The 25,660-nt window shown below is 42.3% G+C and overlaps 1 protein-coding gene across 3 annotated transcripts; it reads left to right on the top strand.

The window, feature by feature from the left end:
- Positions 1-14,309: 14,309 nt before the first annotated feature.
- On the top strand, positions 14,310-24,450 carry ODAPH (odontogenesis associated phosphoprotein). 3 transcript variants are annotated; one of them, XM_010377122.1, is made up of 3 exons: positions 14,310-14,413; positions 22,696-22,834; positions 22,973-23,149. In XM_010377122.1, exons 1-3 carry the CDS (start codon positions 14,347-14,349, stop codon positions 23,022-23,024), a joined length of 258 nt encoding a protein of 85 aa, XP_010375424.1. In that variant the 5' UTR covers positions 14,310-14,346; the 3' UTR covers positions 23,025-23,149. The 3 variants fall into 3 exon arrangements, with proteins under 3 accessions (XP_010375424.1, XP_010375423.1, XP_010375422.1); XM_010377120.2 differs by adding an exon at positions 14,804-14,847 and having other exon boundaries at positions 14,333-14,413; positions 22,696-23,149; XM_010377121.1 differs by having other exon boundaries at positions 22,696-24,450.
- Positions 24,451-25,660: the final 1,210 nt, after the last annotated feature.

The following is a 25,660-nucleotide window of genomic DNA, read 5'->3' as shown; positions in this document are numbered from 1 at the left end:
ATTATTTCTCAGTAAACATCATAGCTAACATAAGGTGCCAATCTTTATTCAAAGCACTTAAACTTTATTAACTCATTTAACATCACCACAACCCTATAAGGTAGGTATTATTATTATTATTCTCATTTTACAGATGAGGAAATTAAACAGAGAAAAGCTAGATAATTTGCCCAAGGTTTCACAGCTGGTATCATTCACATCATAATATGAAGTCATGTTGTTGTCAGTTCCGATCTACAATGCAAGACCCAGAGACTTTTGTTTTGTCTCATCTTTTTTTATTTATTCTGGGAGACCCAGAGACTTTGCTTCACTCATTGTTGAATTGTTGCTGAACATTCACAACGTCTCAAAGGCCAGACTTCAGTCACTCCATTTGGAAGCTCCGGTTGAGGCATTTAGAGGCCGAAGGATAAAATGTGAACTCATCTTGTGTCTGAAGCTGAGGCAAGCCCACAGTTACTCATTACCACAATCTGGATCTGTCTGATGCTACGGCCAAGCATAAACAGGGCAGATGCACACTCAGGATGAAGTCACCTTACCACACACACAGGCAAAACATTCAAATATCCATGGGTTTCACCAGCACAGGAGTCTGTCTAGTCACCTGGTTTCTCTCAGCTCTCAGAAAGAATGCATGGAATGATGAAAGATTGGTCCTGATCTCTGCTAATGCTTTACTCAACCACTGGAACTGACACCATTTTTTACTCTACGTCTACATCTCTAGCCTATAATCAAATACAAGAGCATAAAAATTAATAGCTCTTCTTTCTACGTTTTAATAGTAGGCTTAAGAATTTTCATTCTCTATGTGATTTGCTACTATAGTATATTAGTAATATTTCAGAACAAGTTTTAGCAAACCACTTGTGGCATACTGTGTATGGCTTCAGGTACAGCTGGATCTAGGAGTTCAAATGATGTTATCAGAATCTGGAGTCTCTCCACTCTGCTCTATCAAGCAGCCTCTCCCTTCACAACTTCAAGTCCAAAGACAAAATGTGTGCCTCCTTTCCAGTCATTCATATAACAGTCCCAGGACTAGTTTGGACTGAGTCTGACTGAAATGGCTTGAATCAAATACTCAACCCTAAACAAATATCTGTGGCTTAGGAATGCTTTGCTGTGATTGGCAGGCATAGATTACAGCCGAGTCCTGGAACCAAGAGAGTAGAGAAATGATGGTTTTCCAGACGGAAATCAGGATTAAGTCATCAGAAGAACTGGATATGTACTGGGCTGGGCAAGCCAAAATAATGGCAGTGGGGCAGAGAGAAGAGAGTGGGCTGGCTCTGTAGTGGTGGAGGATAGCTGCAGCGTGAAGACTTTTTGTTAGTAAATCGTTTCATGTACATTTGTTTACCAGAACAAGGGGAACAGCATAGAAGTATTCTATCCTTGTTATGACCATGATAGACAATATAGGCACTATGGGTCACCCCCAATAAACTACACTCTTAGAAGCTGACTCTTCTTAGCAATGTCCCATCCACTCCCTCCTTGTGGACTATTGCTCTTCTCAAAAGCCATGAGGTAGGTCCATGTGCTTTTCACATTTCTCGGAGAGAATAAAACAAACATTTATATATGGTGATTTCTTAAAAACTTTTTATAATGGAAAGTTCCAAACAAAAGTAGAGAGTATAATATACTCTAATGCATCCATCAACCAGCTTCAACAGTTATTAAACATGGACAGTCTTGTTTTATCCACATCCTCACTCTCTCCCGTCCTCTGATTATTTTGAAGCACATCCCAAACAACATATAATCTGTAGCTATTTCAGCATATATCTCTAAAAGATAAGGACTCTATTTTTAATTTTTTTTTTGTTTCTTAGAGTCTCACTCTGTCACCCAGGCTGGAGTGCAGTGGCGCAATCTCGGGTCATCACTCCATCACCCAGGCTGAAGTGCAGTGGCGCAATCTCAGCTCACTACAACCTCCGCCTCCCAGGTTCAAGTGATTCTCATGCTTCAGCCTCTTGATTAGCTGGGACTACACGAGTGCACCACCATGCCCAGATAATTTTTGTATTTTTTGGTAGAGACAGGGTTTCACCATGTTGGCCAGGCTGGTCTTGAACTCCTGGCTTCAAGTGATAGCCCTCGCCACCTCGACCTCCCAAAGTGCTAGGATTACAGGTGTGAGTCACCACATCTGGCCTAGGACTCTATTTTTTTTTTTAGACAAACATATATATCACTATTTCACCTAAAAACATTTAACAATAATCTTCCTCCAAACATTGTAATGGGTTGATATGTCTCTAAAGTCTCTTTTAATCTGTAGGTTCCCACTCCATTATTTATTTTACCTTGAAAAAAAAAAATTAACCAAGTGTTTTGTCCTACAGGACCTGGGTGAATTTTAAGGATGCTATCACAGAGCTCTCACTGCAATAGGACGACAGCCAGAATCTCAAGAGCACACCTAGTATAGAAATTAAAATCAAGAATTCTGGAACCAAATTGCCTGGGTTCATAGCATGGCTCTGCCACTTGTTAGCCACAGGAAAACCTCTCTGTGCCTCAGTTTTCTCATCTCTAAAATGGGGATGACAATAGTAACTACCTCATTGGGTTGTTTTAAGAATTAAATGACTTGGCTGGCCGTGGTGGCTCACGCCTATAATCCCAGCACTTTGGGAGGCCGAGGCAGGCGGATCACAAGGCCAGGAGATTGAGTCCATCCTGGCTAACACAGTGAAACCCCGTCTCTACTAAAAATACAAAAAATTAGCCGGGCGTGGTGGCGGGCGCCTGTAGTCCCAGCTACTCGGGAGGCTGAAGCAGGAGAATGGCATGAACCCGGGAGGTAGCGCTTGCAGTGAGCTGAGATCGTGCCACTGCACTTCAGCCTGGGCAACAGAGTGAGACTCCATTTCAAAAAAAAAAAAAAAGAATTAAATGTCTTAATGTATGTCCAATTTATCATTTACTATATTCTAAGCATCACTGTTGTAAGAATTGGACATTCTTACAACAGTGATGCTTAGAATATAGTAAATGATAACATAGATGAGGAAATTGAGAGGCAGAGAAGCTGACTGGTCCCAGATCTCACAGCTAAACAATGGCAGGGCAGAGAGCAGAGCATGGATTCACCCCACTGGTTTAATACTCTGTTTCAAACCATCAGTGAATGTGGGCTGTCATTACTCTGCCCCTCACCAGGATGTTACTGCCATTCTGTTGCTAAATCACTGGGATGAGGTTAGGAACCTTCTGCAGGCCTCAGGCTCCTGCTATGCAAACTGAGGGAACTGGAGGTGTGGTTAAGGTGCCTGAACCCCCTTTTAGGAGGAATCCCAGCAGAAGATGCCCAAGCAAGCCTTGCAAGAAGTTATCCAGGCCACCTTCAAATCAGCGCCAACCACAGAACCTTTAGATCCCCCAAAAGAGCACCTGTCCCTTCATGGTGCTTCTGACAGAGAACCCCGAGCAGCGCTAGGCCTCCCTCAACCTGACTCGGGTGCCCACACTCCCCATCGTCCCGGACACACATAATCCTGACTGAGGCAGCCTGAATAGCAGCTTCCCCGAATTACTCACCGTGGCCCTGTGAGAAGAATGCCTCTCCCAGGCAGCATCTGCAGTTGTGACCACAGATGGGAGACTAGCCTAATCGGACTTACCAGCAGCTCACCTTGGCTTCCTCAAGGCCCAGCAGCAGGACAGGGCCTTTCTCTGAGCAGAACTTGAGCGATAAAAGTAGCAGGTAAAGCTGATCCAGCCTCAGGCAGACCTCCAGTGGGCCCTGGAGGATGTGAGAGGCAGCTCTGTAGGCCCACCCTGTAGCCGCATGTGGACAGCTAGAACAGCCTAGCCTTTCTGACATTGCTGGCCCAAGAGGTTTCATCTTTGGGGTTTTTTTTTCCTTCTCAGGCTGCTAGCTTCCATCTCAGTTAATACAGAAGGATGGTTGCCATTGTCTCAATTTAAGCATCTGAAATAAATTACTTAGCAAAAACCATTTTCATTGTATCCAAACCCAGTGTCTTCAGTTTGAGCTCCCTGAAATTCCAAACACATGTTCAAATCACCAGGAAAGAGGGAAAGAGAGACTGAGAAGAGGGGGACTGAAGCAGGGAAGTCATTACGAGATTCTCCCCAAAATCCTGATGTTCAGCCTCTGGGTGAAGGACATTCCATGCTGAGACAGAGGGGTTGCTCTCTTCACCAGCATCTTTCTGAAGTGTCTGTGTTAGAGGCAGTTCAGTGCTCACACACCAACCTGAAATTCTTAGTCCTCCCACACATCTCCAGTCGAGGAGCACTGGCCATGCCCCTTCATTGTCCATAAACACCCAAGCTCTCATTTAGAAGCAATTGATTTATCAAATCTTTTCCTATGTATTTGTTCACTAAATCTGTCAAGCAACACATTTAAGCATGACAGAGAAAGAATATGGGCATGTGTTAGGATTCCCTAGAGAAGCAGAACCAATAGGATGAGTATATAGAGAGGAGAGGTTTAGTTTAAGGAAGTGCCTCATGCAGTTATGGAGGCTGGCAAGTCCAAAATCTGCAGGCCTACCCTGCAGAAAGTAGGCTGAAGACTCAGAGAAGAGCCTATACTACAGTTCCAGTCCAAAAGCTGCTGCACAATTCCCTTACTCAGGGAAGCTCAGTCTTTTATTCCATTCCAGCCTTCAGTTGATCAGATGAGGCCCAACCACATTACAGAGGGCCATCTGTTTACTCAAAGCCCACTCATCCCAAAACACCCTCCCAGAAACATCTAGAAAAATGTTTGACCAACTATCTGGGTACTAAAGCCCAGCCAAGTTAGCACATCAAATTATTGCAGGGTGTGAGCAGGAAAGAAAAGAAGAGATGAGGTTGCCCTGAGCCCAAATCCAGAAAGCAGAGCACAACAGAGAGCTAAAGACCCCTGGGAAAAGCCACCTCCTGCCCCAGAGTCCTTCCCTGACGCAGACTTGCTGGACAACCAGGTGTGTGAACATGCAGGTACAGGCGCAGACCCTTCTTCCTTCCCTCCTCCTCCATACCTTTCACAACCATTTGCTGAGTGTCACTGTGCCAAACCCTGAGGCTAAAACTAATCAAGACTTGGTTCTTCTGTACACTTAAAAGTGGTTAAAACGGTCCATTTTATGTCATGTATATTTTACTACAATTTAAAATGAATTTGAAAAAAAATTAAAAGACTGTTCTTGCCATCAAGGGTCCCAGCGTCCAGAGAGGGAGGACATGCACAAAACACAATTTCAGTCTAAGTTCTCGCTAACAGCATTGATAGGTTCTTGAAAACTGTGACTTTAAACGAAATGACTATAAGGAAACCAACTTTACCATAAGCTAATGGATAGAAACAGGAGTTAAGATTCTACCGCTTATTTCTAGTCATAAAAATACCATCAAACCTTACTACATAAAGTAGTAAATGTCAAAGCCAAAACACTTCTAATATTAAACATTGACAAGTGTGAACTCTACATACACTTAAGAAAGATTAATAAAAATGAGTAAGTTATTTATTCACCCGATGATTCCAGTTCAGGATTACAGGTGCCCGCAGCCTGTCCTGACAGCTCAGGGTTCAAGGTGGGAACCGGCCCTGGCCAGGACACCATCCCATTACAGGGCACACTCATTTACACAGCGAGACTCACTCACACTGAAACCAAGTGGACATGCCAGGTCACCTAACCTGCACAGCTGTGGAAAGTGGGAGGAAACCAGAACACCCAGAGAAGACCCATGCAGACCTGGGGAGAATACTCAGACTCCACACACACAGCGGCCGGAGCCAGAAATCAACTTTCTTTCCCCCTCATCAACTTTATAACAAAACCTCGTTATTCAAGGGCCTGCTATGTAGGAGGTCACAGGTGGTAAAACAGGGCAAGCCAGAGAATGCAGAGCCCATGTGGGTCAACAGAAACTATGCCTTACTCATCGACTCATCTGCTCGCCTCGTCCTTTCTCCTCAAACAAAGCTGCTCTGGACACAAGGCTCCTGGCACACTGCCAACCTGGCCTTCATGCCCGGTTGTGGAAATCTCACCTCTCCAGTGTTGACATTCCACAGCACTCGCCCCTTATCCATCCTTCCACAGATGCGTTTTTTTTGTTTGTTTGTTTGTTTGTTTTGAGGTAGGGTCTCACTCTGTCACCCAGGCTGGAGTGTGGTGGCACGATCATGGCTCACTGTAGCCTCGACCTCCACAGGCTCAAGCGATCCTCCCACCTCAGCCTCCCAAGTAGCTGAGACTACAGGTGCCACCACACCTGGCTAATTTGTGTTTTATTTTTTTTTTTTTTCTAGAGATGGGATTTCGTCATGTGGCTCAAGCTGGTCTCAAACTCCTGGGCTCAAGCCATCTGCCCTCCTGGGCCTCCCAAAGCACAGGGATTGCAGGCGTGAACCACTCACTGTGCCAGGCCCTCTCCATACACTCTTTCAATGACTTGTTGTAAAATTTCTTAGTATTTACTCACTAAAGTGCCTCTTAGTATTTACTCACTAAAGTGCCTCTTAGTATTTACTCACTAAAGTGCCTGGGTATCTTCCAAAACAAGACATTTTTATTCTCTCAATTTTTTTATTTATTAAAAGAAAAATAGGGTTGTACGCCGTGGCTCACACCTGTAGTCCCAACATTTTGGGAGGCTGAGGTGGGTGGATCGCCTGAGGTCAGGAGTTTGAAACCAGCCTGGCCAACATGGTGAAACCCTGTCTCTACTAAAAGTACAAAAAAAAAGCCGGGTGTGGTGGCATGTGCCTTTAATCCCAGAGGCTGAGGCACGAGAATCGCTTGAACCTGGGAGGCGGAGGTGCTGTGAGCCCAGATCACGCCATTGCACTCCAGCCTGGGCAACAGAGCGAAACTCTGTTTCAAAAATATAAATAAATAATAAGTTTTTAAAAATTCAACCATAATCTCATCATCTGAACACACTTAACTCCAGCGGTCAAAGGCTCAGACCAAAAGCCATGATATTATCCATGACTCCCCCGTGTCTCTCACACCCTCTTCCAGTTCATCAGGAAATCCTGTCAATTCTACCTTCAAAGTATGCCCTGAATCTCCCCATTTCTCACACTTCCACCACTACCACCCCAATATGAGTCATATAATCTCGCCACAAAACTACTGCAGCAGTCAGCTGTAGCTGAACCATCCCGCCCCCTGCCATCACTACACAGTGACCAGAGTTGTCCTTTTTAAATGTAAGATCATGTTACACCTCTCTGAAAAACCCCCCAGTGGCTGCCATTTCACTCAGAATAATGATCTCCCCTCCCATTAATCCTTGACCTCTGCTATGCCTGTCCCCCTGACTCACTCAGCCTCAGCGACAACAGTCTCCCTGCTGTCCTGCATTATATCCCAAGCCTACTTTGGTCTCAGGACCTTGCCATTGGCTGTACTCTCTGCCTGATACATTCTTCCTCTAGATATGCACATGGATAATTTACCCACTTCCCTCAAGTCCTTGTTGGAATACCTTTTTTTCTTCTTCTTTTTTTTTTTTTTTTTTTTTTTTTGAGACAGGGTCTCACTCTGTCACCCTGGCTGATGTGCAGTGGTGCAATCGGCTCACTGCAGCCTCAACCTCCCAGGCTCAAGAGATCCTAACACCTCAGCCTACGAAGTAGCTGGAACTACAGGTATGGGCCACCACACCTGGATAATTTTTGTATTTTCTGTAAAGATAGGGTTTTCCCATGTTGCCCAGACCAATCTCGAACTCCTAATTCCTGGAATCAAATGATCTGCCCACCTCAGCCACCCAAAGTGCTGGGACTATAGGCATGAGCCACGGTGCCCACCAGAATATCATCTTCTAATTAAAATTCCAACTCTCCCACATTCCTTACACTGATCATCTTTTTTTTTTATAGCACGTATTTTGGAATATTCTAACATATTAACTGATTTACTCATGTGCTGTATTTATTGTTTATTCTCTGTCTCTACCACACTAGAATGTTAACTCCACTGGAACAGGTATTTTTACCTGTATCCCAAGCCCATGGAATAGTGTCTGGCAGATAGTGGGCACCCAATAAATAGTTGTTGAATGAACTAAGTGATGAGACAGCAAAGTTCAACTCCCAAAGCTATGCTCCCAGGTGCCAGAGGCCCTGCTTCTCTGAGCTCCAAACCTGTGGTGGAAGACATCAGGAACTTTCCCCTAAGAAGTTCAACAAAGCCTTCTTAGATTAGTATTCCTTCTGTGACAACATGTCTCACTATATATATTGGAAACGTTTTTTCAAGGTGACTTAGATACAGACACTGAATAGACTGAAACCAGTGAATAATTCCATCTTGGTTGACAATTGGTTGGGACAAGTTCACATGCCCAGATGTCACTGAACCACAAGATCCTAGTCACTGACAACTATTTCCTAACATTCTCCCCACAAGGAAGCATTACAGTATAACGCTTTATATTAGTTTATAGCAGTCCCAGGCTTTGGGTCATGAAAAGTTGTTCTCTTTTCTTTTTCACAGGAACATTGATTGTCCTATACCTGTTATCCGGCTTTCTAAGTAACACACACATACTGGGATTGATTGGGTGGGAAGGCCACTTGATGCTATAGGTGTACTAGGCACAGATCAGGGTAGCTACTCGGCTGACATCCCTAGTGGCCCAGTCTCTGCTGTCCCCAGACTTCCTCTAGTAATGGACCCTTCCCACCCTCCCTAGCCATAAGACCTATGCTTGGCCAACCAGAGGTCTTCCTTGGGACTTTCCTAAGTGGTGTTGGCAGGAAAGAGCCTCCTTCCACACAGGTTGTTAAGAAGAAGGATATAAAACAGAAGAGCCCATTAAAATAAGAACACAAATCCACTAATGAATTAGTGAGTAAATGAATGAATGAAGGAATGAATGTTTAAAACAAAGTGAATACAGTCATGAATTGCTTAACAACATGGATATTCTCTAAGAAATGCATCATTAGGCAATTTCGTCATTGTGCCAACATCATAGTGTGCATTACACAAACATAGTTGGTATAGCCCACTACACACTTAGGCTATATGGTATAGGTCTATTATTCTTAGGCTACAAACCTGTAGAGTATGTTACTGTACTGAATACTGTAGGCAGTTATAACACAATGGTAAGTGTTTATGTATCCAAACATAGAAAAGGAAGAGTAAAAATACCATATAAATGATTTTAAAAAAGTACACCTGTGTAAGGTACTTACCATGAATGGAGCTTGCAGGATGGGAAGTTGCTCTGGGTAGGGCAGTGAGTGAATGAGTGGCATGTGAATGTGAAGGACATTACACTCCTGTAGACTTTATAAACACTGCACACAGGCTGAGCATGGTGGCTCACACCTGTAATCCCAGCACTTTGGGAGGCCAAGGTGGGTGGATCACGAGGTCAGGAGATTGAGACAATCCTGGCTAACATGGTGAAACCCTGTCTCTACTAAAAATACAAAAAATTAGCAGGGCGTGGTGGCAGATGCCTGTAGTCCCAGCTACTCTGGAGGCTGAGGCAGGAGAATGGCGTGAACCCGGAGGCGGAGCCTGCAGTGAGCCGAGATCGCACCACTGCGCTCCAGCCTAGGCAGCAGAGCAAGACTCCCTCTCGAACAAAAAAAAATAAAAAATAAAATGAAAATAAACACTGCACACTTAGGCTATACTAAATTTATGGAAATATTTTTCTTCCATAATAAATTAACCTTATCTTACTATAACTATTTTACTTTATAAATTTTTAAATTAGAAACATTAAATTTGGTCAGGCACAGTAGCTCACGCCTATAATCCCAACAATTTGGGAGGCAGAGGCAGATGGATCACCTGAGGTCAGGAGTTCGAGACCAGTCTGACCAACATAGTATCACCCCATCTCTACTAAAAATACAAAAATTAGCTGGGCATGGTGTTGCATGCCTCTAATCTCAGCTACTCTGGAGGCTGAGACAGGAGAATTGCTTGAACCCAGGAGGTGGAAGTTGCAGTGTTGACCTGAGATCATGCCATTGCACTCCAGCCTGGGCAAAAGAGTGAAACTCTGTCTGAAATAAATAAATAAATAAATAAATAAATAAATAAATAAATTTTATTTATTTAATTTAATTTTTTTTTTTTTCCAGATGGAGTCTCGCTCTGTCACCCAGGCTGGAGTGCAGAGATGCAATTTCGGCTCACTGCAAGCTCCTCTCCCGGGTTCATGCCATTCTCCTGCCTCAGCCTCCCAAGTAGCTGGGACTACAGGCATCTGCCACCACGCCCTGCTAATTTTTTGTATTTTTAGTAGAGACAGGGTTTCAGCATGTTGGCCAGGATGGTCTCAATCTCCTGGCCTTGTGATCTGCCCGTCTCAGCCTCCCAAAGTGCTAGGATTACAGGAGTGAGCCACTGCGCCCGGCCTAAATTTAAAAATTTTAACCTTTTGACCTTTTGTAATAACACTTAGCTTAAAACACAAACACATTGTACAGTAGTACAAAAATACTTTCTTTGTATTGTTATTCTGTAAGTTTTATTTTATTTCTAAATTTTTTTTTTACTTAAACTTTTTTATTAAAAACTAAGACACAAACACATACATTAGCCTAGACCTACACAGGGTAGGATCATCACTGTCACTGTCTTCCACCTCCACATCTTGTTCCACTGAAAGATCTTCAGGGGCAATAACATGCATGGAGCTGCCATCTGCTATGATAAAAATGCCTTCTTCTGGAATATTTCCTGAAGGACCTGCCTGAAGCTATTTTAGAACAAACTTATTTTTCATAAATAGAAAGGGTACAGTCTTAAATAACAATGAAAACTATAGTATAGTAAATGCATAAACCGGTAATATAGTCATTTATCATTACCAAGTATTATGTACTATGCATAACTGTAAATATTACACTTTTTTCATGACTAGTAGTGCAGCAGCTTTGTTTATACCAGCATCATCAGCACAAACATGTGAGTAATGTATTGTGTTATGACTTTAGGGCATCTACAAAGTTACTTGGCAATAGGAATTTTTCAGCTCCATTATAATCTTATGGAACCACTGTCATATATGCAATCTGTCATTGACAAGAAGTCATTATACAGCATATGACTGTATATTTAATTAGAAGAAAAAACATGAATTTTGGAATCAGAAAAATCTCAGTTCTGACTCTCAGTCGTAATTACCACTTAATATCTTTCAGTCTTGAGGAAAGAAATGTAACTCCTCTCAATACCTCATAAGGTCATTGTGAGAAAAAGACCTAACACAAACTGGCCTACGTACATGGGTCCTTCCCCTTAACACACTGGACTAACAACTGTGACTCAAAGCCATTTATAGCCTTCTTGACATTGGGAAACATAGACATTAGATTCTCATTGATCAATCTGCAAGTACATGATTTGTGGATAAAGTATATGACTAAAAAGATATTTTTACCAAAACTACTGCATTTGAAATAAGCTTTCAGAAATATTTTCATACTTTTAAGGTATAAGGATTTTGGCAAATGAATGTGAAACTTCACACCAGTTTCATTGATTTTATGTGTTGTGAAACGCTTGGCTCTACTCTATATATAACATACAAAGAAATAAGATATGCCGAGACTTAATTATTCTATACACAAATAATAAAGAAATGTTCAAGTTTCTGCTGGATAAGAATTTGATAAAATTTTTAAAATTGTGTTCCTTGGCCAGGTGCAGTGGCACACGCCTGTAATCCCAGCATTTTGGGAAGTCGAGGTGGGCAGATCATCTGAGGTCAGGCGTTCGAGACCAGCCTGGCCAACATGGCGAAATCCCGTCTCTACCAAATATACAAAAAAATTAGCTGGGTGTGGTGGCACACCCTCATGCCTCAGCCTCCCGAGTAGCCCTGTAATCCCAGCTACTCAGGAGGCTGAGGCACGAGAATTGCTTGAGCCCAGGAAGCAGAGATTGCCGTGAGCTGAGATCGCACCACTGCACTCCAGCCTGGGCAACAGAGTGAAACTCCATCTCAAAAGAAAAAAAAAAAAAAAATGTATTCCTTTTAAAATTTTGTTCCTTTATTTTATAAATTTCAGAACAATAGATTTGAATGAAAAAATAAGTTATTTTGCTTTTGTTATTTATTTTCATCAACATTTAAGATGAAAGCTCATTAGCACTCCAAAACAAAAAGGAAAGAGAATCAGAAGAAATAATAGAAATGTCCATCAGTTTAAAGTTTGGTTAAATAAATTATAGTAAATCTATAAAATGAAACACCGGGCAGTGGTTGAAGTGATTATGTGAATCTAATTCTATTGGCATTGTAGTGTATCTCCAATGAAGGGGACAAAGTAGCATATGTGATACTGACCCATTGGTGTAAAATTATAGACTGTGTTTCTCTGCTTCATTCTCCCATAACCTTCAGTCCTTCCTCTCTCTTAGCACTCAAAACCCTTTACTGTTACTCCTGAGTTAATATTTAATGTCTCCTAGACTATAAGTTCCATGAGAACAGGAATCTTATCTTTAGCCCCAGCACCTAGGCCAGTGTCTGATGCTGAATAAATAAAAGTCAATACAGAATTATTGAATGAGTGGCAAGTCTAAGGAACTCAACTTGTCCTGGATGTTTCCTGATTCCTTTTCAAACTGCTGACAAATCATCCATCTGATTATCTGTTCTGGAAGTTTGCCTAGGACTAACATCAAGCCTAAGGAACTTTCCATTTTCTATCTGTGAGTGTTTGCATCCTTATTCATTTTGATTTTCAGTTTGCACAGCCTCTCTTGTTAAATTGTCAGTCCTTCAAAGACAGGACCATGTTTAGTTTGTTCTTTTTTTTTTCCATATGATACCCAGGAATATGTTCTCCTTAAAGTGGAGGTCTGTTCAGTGATTAATTGATTTGGCAAGTACAGCCTCCTAAGAGAATAAATTATCAGTTGAGGTTATTATAATTTAATGACAATCACAAACACTTCCTTTCACAGGCCAGGCACTGTGGTTGGAGCTGTATGTCAATTAACTCCTTGATATGAAACCAACTAAGTGTCCATTGACCAATAAGTGGATAAAGAAAATGTGGTAGAAATACACCATGGAATACCACTCAGCCATAAAAAGAAAATGAAATAATGTCTTTTGCAGCAACTTGGATGGAGCTGGAGGCCATTATTCCAAGTTAAGTAACTCAGGAATGGAAAACCAAATATCGTATGTTCTCACTTATAAGTGGGAGCTGACCTATGAGGACACAACGACATACAGAATGATATAAGGGACTTTAGAGGCTAGGGGTGGGGGAGGTTGGGAAGGGGGTGAGGGATAAAAGACTACATACTGGGTGTAGTGTAGACTGCTCAGGTGACGAGTGCACTAAAAATCGCAGAATTTACCACTATAGAATCAATCCATGTAACCAAAAACCACTTGTACCCCAAAAGATATTGAAATTAAAAAAAAAAAATGTTTAAAAAGCATCTCCTTAATTCACAAATTCCTCTGAGGGTAGTACCACAAGTCCCATTTTACAGATGAGGCCCCTGAGGCTTCAGCTAGTCTCAGGGACTCACCACAGTCACTCATCTAGTAAGGAAAGGAACAAAGACTGGAATTTTTCCTAACTCCAAGGTCCATGTTCTTAATCACCTGTGACAATCCCCTCTCATATATCCAGCAGCTGATGAAGTCTTTCCCTCAGGAAACCAACTGGACATAGATATGTCACGTCCATCTTATGTGCAATATGGTGAATCAGGAGGAGCCGTGAAAGGACAACTCACTAAGCTACTCTCCCAAATGTTTATGTTTGTTTAGACAGTGACCGTCATGACCACTAGGGAAGATAGTTTTCTGATTCTGCTTCCCTTGTCTCCTGGACAAAAGCAGAGCAGAGAAGCAGCATAAATCCTGGTTGGGGGCCTAAGAATGATCCCCAACTCTCCACTGCAAACCACCAGGGTCAGGAAGCCTCCGGATAATGCCCTCTCCCTCTTGTTTCGCTTTTTAGGTAGGTAAGCTGCACAGAGCAAAGCACTGTTGCATATTTCTGGACAGCTTATTTCTCTTGCAGAGGAAGACTCATATACACAACTGAAAGGCATTAACATGGGAGAAGATTTGAGGGATTAGAAGGATGGTGAAGGCGTGGTTGTCCAAAATCCCCCTCTGAGGAGAGATGATTGATATCTGGCTGTCATTCCAAGAAGCTTCTGGTTGACAAATACTGTCTGGTATTTCCTTGCTGATTTCTTACCCTCACACCGCAAGCCCTGATCACTGTGGTCCACTGTGCAAATGCAAATTACCTGAATCAGGCTGCTGGTGACTCACCAACTCTCCTTTAAAGCAACATCAGGTTCAACGCAGTGACAGCTCAGCGTAGAAGCCATGGCTCGCAGACACTGCTTCTCCTACTCGTTACTGGTCTGCTGGTTGGTGGTAACTGTGGCAGAAGGTAAGGGTTTTGCTTTTATTCTGCTCTGGGTCCACTAATTAATAAGTTGTAGGAAAAGACAAAATTGGCTCCATGATTATATATTCCCATAAATTGGAAATATTTACTTCAGCTTCCATCAGCCTGTGTGGTTAAAGAGAAGGAGGTTGGATTTTGTCACCTGAAGACCTTGGTCCTCGTCTCGGCAATAGCCCTGTGACTTTAGACACGCTTAACGTCTCTGAGTATCAGACTCTCATATGTGAAGTGACAATATTAATATTATCCATCGTTATGGGGTTTGCAAGGACCAAATGAGCTATCATCTGTGAAAAACTCTTCAAGCTAAAAACGCTGTACAAATACTAGTTATTACGGATACAAAGCTAACAATTCCACTTTGAATTACAGCACTGTCCACTTTCTATCTCCAGCAGCATAGTAATTTGCACATGGTGGGTATTTAGCCTTTGTTCATTGCTTAATTAATCACATCTACTGAGCTGCATTTTGGTGTCACAGAGTTGGACACAGGTTTCTTTCTTTAGGATTATGTTAGATTCAATTTCTCAACTGTTCCGATTCTGTTTCTTTGTTCCCACTACAAAATGTGTCCTGAGCCTTAGAATTGTTTTGCAAACCCCTAGAGACAGGAAAGAAAAGGCTGGGGAAGGGACCAAAAGAGGGAAATACAAGGGGAGGAAATCTTGGGGAGCCTAGATTTAACCTTTTCTCAGTTTATTTTAATTCCAAAACTAGATGCTGTTTAGGGAAAATGGACCTAGGAGTCAAACAGAGCCCTTCGCCCCTTTCACATGTCTTGGGGAGGGGGCTTTGCAGGGGCTCAGCCAAACCCTGCTCATCCCCAGACAGATTCCCTGTTACCATCCCTCAGAGCTCACAATAGACAGGAGAAGGGGAGAGACATCAGAGCTGGTCGTGGAATACTCAGAAACCCCCTGATGCAACCTCTCCACGTACTCTGGCAATCAGGGGACAGAACATACATTATGAACAAAACCTGCCTCCCATATCCCAAGACAAGGTCCCCAAGCCTCACTTGCTAAAAATGACATCTAAAAGAAGCATCATAAAACAAAACTAGCCACCTGCCACTTTCTCTGCAAAAAGTGAACCGCTCTTCAGGAGGCTTTGTAAACACATAGCTAAACAAGTTATAATGAGATTAGAGATTTATTTTATTCACATCTTAAAAACACCCACTGAGGCTGGGTGCATTGGGCTCACACCTGTAATCCCAGCACTTTGGGAGGCCGAGGAGGACAGATCATCTGAGGTCGGGAGTTCGAGACCAGCCTGACCAACATGGAGAAATCCCATCTCTACTAAAAATACAAAATTAGCCAGGTGTGGCGGCGCATGCCTATAATCCCAGCTACTCGGGAGACTGAGGCAGGAGAATTGCTTGAACCCGGGAGGTGGAGGTTGTGGTGAGCAGAGATCGTGCCATTGCACTCCAGCTTGGGGAACAAGAGTGAAATTCTGTCTCAAAAAACAAAACACCCATTGCACCCATTGAAACATCAGATTTGGTTTCTGAATTTGACTCACTTTTCCCTACAATCCCTCAAAGTCCTTCAAATGTAGCTTCATTCTATCCCAGCAGCCCTGCTTCCAGTTCATCGCTCACTCACACACACCCGGGGTCTGCCAAACAAGGTCATGTGTGGCTCTCCAAACTCACCCTCTTCTCACTGCTGCACAGCAGCAACCACAGCTGCTCCCTCCTCTTGCTTTCACCTCTGTTTGTTGCAATTCTGCTTTAAGGCACAACATTTAAATGCCACTATGATTTTGCCTTTACAAAGTCTTTGTTAAGATGTAATAATGTAAAAATTGCAATTTCTCTTTCTGACACCTTTGACTTCTTTTTTTTTTTTTTTTTTTTTTTTTTTTTTTTTTTGAGACGGAGTCTCGCTCTGTCGCCCGGACTGGAGTGCAGTGGCCAGATCTCAGCTCACTGCAAACTCCGCCTCCCGGGTTTACGCCATTCTCCTGCCTCAGCCTCCCGAGTAGCTGGGACTACAGGCGCCCGCCACCTCGCCCGGCTAGTTTTTGTATTTTTAGTAGAGACGGGGTTTCACCGTGTTAGCCAGGATGGTCTCGATCTCCTGACCTCGTGATCCGCCCGTCTCGGCCTCCCAAAGTGCTGGGATTACAGGCTTGAGCCACCGCGCCCGGCCTTTGACTTCTTACAGCTATTTGTGCATCACCTACGGCACGTACAGCATCTGCTCTGTACTGCAGATCCCCGGCTTCATAGCATCTGCCCACTCCTTGAGCTCAGGCTTTTAATCTTAATCATCCCTGCATTTGCCGCAGCCCCTAATGTGATAACCTGTACCTTGTTGAAACGACTTGACTCACAGGGTAGAATTGAAAGAGGCCTGCCTGTCTGATACTTTCTAGGCTCTGATATTTTATCTGTGAAATCAGAGATTTAACCAAGATAGTCATTCTCTGAGTCTACAAAATAAATTGAGTTTTGCAGTTATTGTGAGTAAATCAATCATAGAACTTATTTTTCTTTCTGACTCAAGTCTGAAAGCACATGAGAGTTTTTCTAAGACTCCATGAGCCATGTAAGGGAAGAACTGCACACTTAAATTTCAAGTAGAAAGCTGACTTCTCTTAAAATCAGTATAGTTCACTGCAAGCCAGCTTTGTCTGCCCAAATAACCACAGAGTATAGGTAATTATAAAAAAAAAAAGGTATTTCATCATTACCTTTTTTTTAAAAAGTACTTGTTTTTAAAGTAGTTGTTGGTATGTTATGAATTTCATGTCTAGACTATAATAAACCACCTTAAAACTGATATTCAAATTCCAAGCAATATTTTGCTTTGTTTCTTCTGTTATGCTCTATTTTTTTGTTTGTTTGTTTGAGACAGAGTCTCCCTCTGTTGCCCAGGCTGGAGTGCGTACAGTGGCACCATCTCAGTTCACTGCAACCTCCACCTCCTGGGTTCAAATGATTCTCCTGACTCAGCCTCCGGAGTAGCTGGGATTACAAGTGTCTGCCACCATGCCCGGCTCCTTTTTGTATTTTTAGTAGAGATGAGGTTTCACCATGTTGGCCAGGCTGGTCTTGAACTCCTGACCTTAAGTGAGCTGCCTGGCTTGGCCTCTCAAAGTGCTGGGATTATAAGTGTGAGCCTCCACGCCCAGCCATTTTTAAATATAAATTATTATTACAGATTTTCTGGGACTGAAATTAAATACTCACTGAACTCCACAAAAATATACAGAGAGGAACATTCAAGGTCAGCCTGACCATTTAATTCATCAAGTATTTACTGAGTACCACTATAAGCCAGGGACTATTCTAGGTGCTGGAGACACAGACAGTAACCACGAGTCAACAGTCCCTGTCATTGGGGAGGTCCTATTCTAATAACATGTATCCCCAATAGCCCTATCTTTAATGCACAAATGTTATGGGCCTAAGAAAATGGGGCTCAGGCTAACAGAATGTTTCTATAATATTGAAGATTAGTAACCGTAGCTAACACTTATTAAGTGCAGACTATACATCCAGCAATGTTCTCAGCACTTTATACATTTTGTTTCCGATAACACTCACAAAGAGACGATGAGATGGGTAGTATCATTTTCTTCATTTTACAAAGGAGGAAAATGAGACTCAGAGAAGTTAAGGAATCTATCTGTGTTCACCCAGTTATTAAATGGCAGAGCTCAGGGAGCCTGGCTCTAGAGCCTATCCTTTTAAACACTTTACTGTTCTGCCTCTCAAAATGTTTTTAATCTGCATTTAAATATTTGACCTACTTTGGTCTTATTAAGCTTGCAGAAGAGCTCTCATCTTTGACATCCAGTGCCTTTGAGAGCACGTCAGTATGTTACATAAGGGGAAATATTTGCTTATTATTCAACACACTACTCCTGAAAAGTAGGAACTTGGTAACTTTGCAATTATAGAAACTGGGATTTCTCTCAATCAATTCAATTGTACTGGAGACGCTGTGCTAGGGACGAGGAGGCAGCAGTCTACAAGACAGTCACGTAGATCTTTCAGTAGAGCAGGCATATAACCACTGAATAATAATCACACAGCTGATGAATATGATGAAAGTGGACTCACAGGGCACTACAAAAGCATGTTGCAAGGGGTTTTAACCAAGCTTCCGGGTAGGAAAGACCTCCCTGACAAAAAGAGAGAGAGAGAGAGAGAGAGAGACTTGAAATTGAATAGGAGTCAGCCAGGCAAAGAGTACAGGAAATGGTGCTCTAGGCATCTGCAACCACCTTTTCAGAAGCCCAGGACAATTGATGACTTTTGCCAAAGTAGCTTTTGGAGAGTGGAGGAGGCAGGGTTAGATTCCAATGGATTAAATAGGGGGAGAAGCAGAATCAGTAAGCGTACAGACTTTAAAGAGAGAGGGGGAGGAACCAAAGAAGTTCATGGCAGATTACCTCAGCTTTCTCTCTGGAATATGAAGCTGATAAATCAACTTAGAGAGGTAGAGAGCGTTTCAAAGCAAATTCTTTAGATGAATGAAGAATGAAAATTTTGAGGGAAATTTGAGGAGATAGCAAAGGTTTAGAAGATAAGGAACAGAGAAGAACAAAGATAAAAGAATTAATGAGCAGTGTGTTAGATCAGCTGACATCAGAGACCATAAATGGCATCAACCCACTTTCTCAGATGTGTGGCCGTAACTTTGTGAGATGTGACAGGTTCCCAAACCAATCACTATTACTCCCACATTTTAGGACACTTGTGTTAGCTAACTGGTGACCCAATAGAATCACCATAGGTCTAGTTTGTTTGGAAGAATGTGGTTTTATGTGGTCCTGCCCACACTCCTGGGTAAGTGATTGAAGCAAGCTTATACCTTGATCTTACACCCTTGAAAATCTCAGAAAAAGAGAGCACTGAACACTACTGGACATCCCAGAGTCAGAGAAAACCTGCCTTGCAGGCTCTGAAACCCAACTGTTAGAGGAGGATTTAGAGAGTATCTTCAGGTTTCTAGAAATGAGATAAGCACAAGAGGCAAGTGGGTGGATGGTTTCTAACAGCTGGAGCATAGTTAACCTAGTGGCAAAGCTCAAGGCCTCCTTGAGCCTGAGCTGACAGCAAAATGTCAAGATGGGGCTTAAAACAGAGGCCAGCTGGGCCGGGCACAGTGGCTCAGGCCTGTAATCCCAGCACTTTGGGAGGCCAAGGCAGATGGATTACGAGGTCAGAAGATCAAGACCATCCTGGCTAACATGGTGAAACCCCGTCTCTACTAAAAATATAAATTAAAAAAAAAAAGCCGGACGTGGCGGCACGTGCCTGTAGTCCCAGCCACTCGGGAGGCTGAAGCAGGAGAATAGTGTGAACCCAGGAGGCGGAGCTTGCAGTGAGCCGATCGCGCCACTGCACTCCAGGCTGGGCGACAGAGCTAGACTCCATCTTAAAAAAAAAAAAAAAACAAAGGCTAATTTCTCTCCTAGCGACTGGATTCTTGGCAGAATGTCTTCCTGTAAGGTTCAGAACTTACCAGAAAAAAAGCGACTAATGTGGGATTTGGTCATTTTCTGTAAAGTGTCTCAATCTAGTTTCAGTTATAGAATTTCAATGTACCCTGAGTAGCTATGGGAGAAGGGGTTGGCATTTTGTTCGAGGAAAAGATACCCATTCAAACTAGCTTTAGAAACAAGTAGAGCTGGAGGTGGATTATTATAAGGATATCTCCAAGAAACTTAAGAATAGCTAGGGCTCCCTGAAAAGCCAAAAACTAGCCGGCCATGGTGGCTCACGACTATAATCCCAGCACTTTGAGAGGCCCGAGGCAAGTGGATCACTTGAGGTCAGGAGTTCGAGACCAGCCTGGCCAACATGGCGAAACCCCATCTCTACTAAAAATACAAAAATTAGCTGGGTGTGGTGGTGGGCGCCTGTAATCCCAGCTACTCAAGAGGCTGGTACAGGAGAATCGCTTGAATCCAGGAGGTGGAGGCTGCAGTGAGCCGAGATCACACCACTGCACTCAAGCCTGGGCAACAAATGGAGACTCCGTCAAAAAAAAAAAAAAAACACCAAGGCTGCTGCTCCCAACATCACTCTGTTACCACAAGGCCTCTGGTCTCTTCTGTCCCAGAGGCCTTCCCTATTTTGCTGCTTCTATGTGCAGACTGGCTTCTCTGCATTCTCAACATTCCGAAGGTCAAAACGTGACACTCCAGCCCCTGCCCTACGCCTTCCACTGACGTCTTCCACTGTGACTCAATCCTCAAGTGAGAATCTGATTGGTCACTGACCAGCCAATGAATGAGTTGAGTGTCAATCAGTGGTCTAATCAGCCATAGCCAGAAGGTGTATAGGACTGACAACTGACATTTCCAGGGTTCATGGATGAAACAGAATATGTAGAAGGGACTACGGACATAGGCAAATAACAAGCATATCCAATACAGCCAAGAAACCTGAATTAAACTGTCGCAAAGGAGAGGGGAATCTAGTCCTTGGTGGGGAGGTGGTAAGTGCCTCAGCACTCTCAACTTCCTGTGAGAAGCTCTTCTTTTTTTGAGACAGAGTTTGGCTCTTGTTGTCCAGGCTGGAGTGCAATGGCATGATCTCGGCTCACAGCAACCTCCGCCTCCCAGGTTCAAGCAATTCTCCTTCCTCAGCCTCCCAAGTAGCTGGGATTACAGGCATGTGCCACCTTGCCTGGCTAATTTTTGTACTTTTAGTAGAGATGGGGTTTCTCCATGTTGGTCAGGCTGGTCTCAAATTCCTGACCTCAGGTGATCTACGCACGTAGGCCTCCCAAAGTGCTGGGATTACAGGGGAAGTTCATTTTATCATCATTCACATGAGCAGCCCTTTCCAGGCTGTATATGTAAGCCTCTAAGGGAGTGAAGGAACAATTTTCTAAAGAAAAGATTACTTTTTCATAACCAATTTGATTCAATGATACAGTCAAGGAAGACTATGACGCTTGAGTTTGATCCAAATTTCTTCTCAAAAGATAATTGCATCCTGGTTCTCAGTGCTCTTTCTCCTGCTGCTTGTAGATGGCCCCTCCCTTCCCCTAGGAAATTATTTCACTGCTTGGGCAGTTGAAGCAGAACTTTTGGATTAATGGCCTTTGGGGGCAGTTATTTTGATTTTCTTAACATTAAGTTCCTTTTTTCTACTGAATTTTCTTTATTTAGTTATAATTTACATGCAATAAAATCCATTTTTTTTTTTTTTTTTGAGATGGAGTCTTGCTCTGTCACCCAGGCTGGAGTGCAGTGGCACAATCTCGGCTCACTGCAAGCTCTGCCTCCCGGGTTCACGCTATTCTCTTGCCTCAGCCTCCCCAGTAACTGGGACTACAAGCACCCGCCGCCACGCCAGGCTAATTTTTTTGTATTTTTAGTAGGGACAGGGTTTCACCATGTTAGCCAGGATGGTCTCGATCTCATGACCTCGTGATCCGCCTGCCTGGGCCTCCCAAAGTGCTGGGATTACAGGCCTGAGCCACAGCACCCAGCCAAAATTCACACATCTTAAAGGTACAGCTTGATCACATTTTACATATGGCTACATATAAACATGTGTATGTGTACAAACATACGTATGTACACATAGATGTGTATTTATATACAAATTATATATGTGTGTGTACACCTGTGTGTGTATACATATAGATATATAGATAACCATATCTATGTAACAACCACCCAGATCAAGATATGAAACATTTCTAAAGAGTTCCCTGGCTACACTTTCTGCTAAAAAATACCTATCCTTGCCCTAAGCTGAATTATTATTTTGACTTTTTTTTAAACTATAGATTAGTTTTGCTTGCTCTTGAACTTCATATAAAGGGAGTTGTACAGTATGTACACTTTTGTGTCTAACTTGTATTGCTTGACATTCATGGGATATATCAACGTTGTGGGTATCAGTAGTTCTTCCTTTTCACTGCTGAGTACTATTTCATTGTATGAATATACACAGTTTCTTCATGCATTCCTCTGTTGATGGACACTTAGATTGTTTCCATTTAGGTTATTATGAATAATGCTACTGTGAACACCCCTGAACGAGTCTTTTTATAGACATAAACATTCATTTCTCCTGGGTAAATTCCCCACAGTGGAAATGCTGGGTCATCAGGTGTGTCTGTGTTTCATTTCATTGAACGTTGGCAGTTCTTTCAAATATACATTGAGATTTCTCTAATTCTCTCTTCCCATCTTTCTCCTCTGCCACCACTCTAAGCCACCCTTCTGCTTCTGTTACCAGACCTGTTTCCTGACTTGCGTTTTCCTCTCCACAGGACAAGAAGAGATATTTACCCCTCCTGGAGACTCACAAAATAACGCAAACCCTACCGACTGCCAGATCTTTACACTCACCCCTCCACCCACCACGAGGAGTCCGGTCACGAGGGTCCAGCCCATCACAAAGACACCTAGGTGTCCCTTCCATTTTTTTCCACGAAGGCCCAGAATCCATTTTAGGTTTCCAAACAGACCTTTCCTGCCTTCAAGGTGTAACCACCGTTTTCCGCTCCAGCGATTTTATTGGCCACACCGTCGCCTTACTCCTTACAGATATTTCCCCAGAAGAAGACTCCAGAGAGGAAGCTCATCTGAGGAAAGCTGAGAGGGAAGAGAAACCCAAACATACTGAAGCAAAAAAAGCCAATCCTTCAGAAAAAGCAACAAAAAGATTTGTTTTATCTTTCCAAACTAACTATTGGATATGAAGATTAAATATCCTAAACACCACTGACTAGAAACTCTTCTCTTTGTCAGCAGTGAAGATATTGGATCACAGGTTATTGATGTTTGCAAAATTGGACAATAACCACGTTATTTTTATCCTCAACTTCTTATGGTCACAGGATATTTATGCAAATAAAATCTTAAAATGGGTAGCTCTAGTAATTCCTATCCATACTGAGATGCTGAAAGAATCCATCTCCTCCTCTAAATTAAACAGCATTTAAATAAATTGAGATCATTATAAACCACATGAAGACACTGATGACACCGTTTTTATACTCATTGGAAAAAGTACAGAGCAAGGTGCAATGACAAAGTAAACTTTAAAAAAAATTATAAAGCTTAAAGCAATTAAAAAGTTATGGAGAGTCTGACTGTAGGTAATACTTTAAAGATATAAACTTGACTTGTCTAACCGAAATAATTATTATTATTTTCTTGGAGATAGAGTTTCACTCTTGTTGCCCAGGCTGGAGTATAGTGATGCTGTCTCGCCTCACTGCAACCTCTGCCTCCCGGGTTCAAGCGATTCTCCTGCCTCAACCTCCCAAGTAGCTGGGATTATAGGCGCCCACTACCACACCTGGCTAATTTTTTGTATTTTTAGTAGAGACAGGGTTTCACCATGTTGGCCAGGCTAGTCTTGAACTCCTGACCTCAGGTGATCCACCCACCTCGGCCTCCCAGAGTACTGGGATTGCAGGCGTGAGCCACTGCGCCCAGCCCCAAATAATTACTTTTAAACTATGGTATCTAAATTTACTTTAATGTTGACTTCAACTGATGCAAATTAATTTGATAATTTTCTCACTGTTTGCCGTTATCATTACATAGATGCTGACTAAAATGATAAACTTCCCCTCAAACTTTTAATGTAATTCCAGGTTCAAAAAGCCTGATTAAACTGCTACAAGAATATTCTGGTACCTCTAGAACTCTACAGACATAAGTTTACTCAATCCTTGGAACCTTATATTCTCAGGGTGCAATATGAGAAACAAATCCCACAGATTGCATTCATTGGTTATTTCTTTTGGCCACTCTGTAAAACACAGCTTCCTGTTTATGCCACTTATCTTGCCTGTAACATAAGAACTTTAGTTCTGCATATGTGGTCAGTGGCTTGCACTTTTTCCTCCCAAGATCTATGTGCAAAAGTTGCTGCTACTACTGCTGCTTAAAAAAACAGAAAAAAAAAATCAGCACAAAGACATGAAAGGACTTTGGGAATGGTTGCCCTGAAAAAGAAAAGAGAGTTAAAATCATCATGCTATGTTTCTTTGCTTTATTAAAATGATCAAAAAAGAAAAAAACTGTTTAATTCACGCTGTAGAAAATATTCATTTTAAGAACAGATTTTTGCTTCAAATTTACAGGCTTCAATAAAAACCTACTTGAAAACCTCATCAGAAAAACAAAACAAAACTATATTTTGAAATAAACCCTACCTGCTCTCTTTTTTTGGTTGATGGGGACATACCAGAAAAGGGCCAGCTTCGGGCAAACTTGAAGACAGATAAAGGTTTGTATTTGAAACCCACCTCCCCTTCTGACTCTCCTCCTTTATTCTCTGGCATGCTCACCACTCACCTAGGTACTCGGTGTCAGGCAAGGTAAGTGGCATAAACAGGAAGCCATGTTTACAGAGTGGCCAAAAACTAACCTGCCTTTGACTGGGCTTTCTCTTCCCAAATGTTAGGACTTTTGCAATTCAAAATTTAATCGTTCTGAAATCTAGTCCTTGAAGGACTTGCTAAGTAATATGTAAGCTTCAGGTAAGCTAAGACAAACTAATGATGGATGAACAGCTTCAATGCATTAATCACTATATCTATTATAGAAGGCAGGCTATTCCTATAGAGTTTCAGCATAAGGGCTTTTTCAACATAGCTCTAGGTAAAATTTCACTATTCCTCACCCTGGAACACGCATAGAATATGAGAAGCAGCCCACACCTGCAATTAAAAGTATAGGCCTAGGAGTGCAAAAGGCTTATTTGTGGGGAGGGAAGTATATGCTTTTGTGACTTAGAAAAATTTGCGTCATTCCCTTGGATTCATCAGTTTGCTTTTTAAATACAGAGATTCCTAGCAGGTTTATTGAATTAGAAGGATAATGTGGAACAACTAATACCTCCAAGTGAATTAGTTTCTCAAATGAGTTCCTTTCAACTAGCTGTGTTTGAAGCAATGGGAGTCTGTGGGAAGGGTATCATAACTCTTCAATGCATTTTTTTCTTTGAGGCAGGAATTACAACAATAGTATTGTAAGTCTAAAGTTCTAATTATGCCCAAAACACATAGCCTGAATCTAATAGTCAAAAATAAATTCAAATTGAGGAACATTCGCAAAACCTTCAAAAGTGTAGATGTCATGGAAGACAGCAGTTAAAGGAAATTGAAGTGGCATGACAATTCAGTGTAATATGTAACCTCCAATTAGATCCTGGAGGTCGAGGGACAGGCCATTTTCGCATAGCTGGGACAACTGGCAAATTCTAAATTTGGACCATGT

Source organism: Rhinopithecus roxellana, chromosome 2 (genome assembly GCF_007565055.1).
Source record: "Rhinopithecus roxellana isolate Shanxi Qingling chromosome 2, ASM756505v1, whole genome shotgun sequence".
NCBI classification, from domain to species: domain Eukaryota; kingdom Metazoa; phylum Chordata; class Mammalia; order Primates; family Cercopithecidae; genus Rhinopithecus; species Rhinopithecus roxellana.
This window is presented reverse-complemented; position numbering and strand designations above follow the sequence as displayed.

Excerpts from the sequence above, each read along its gene's own strand:
- ODAPH (XM_010377120.2), top strand. The coding sequence starts at position 14,347 with ATGGCTCGCAGACACTGCTTCTCCTACTCGTTACTGGTCTGCTGGTTG. Across the intron at positions 14,414-14,803 it reads GGTGGTAACTGTGGCAGAAG|CACTGTCCACTTTCTATCTC; the intron begins GTAAGGGTTTTG and ends TTTGAATTACAG. Across the intron at positions 14,848-22,695 it reads AGCATAGTAATTTGCACATG|GACAAGAAGAGATATTTACC; the intron begins GTGGGTATTTAG and ends TCCTCTCCACAG.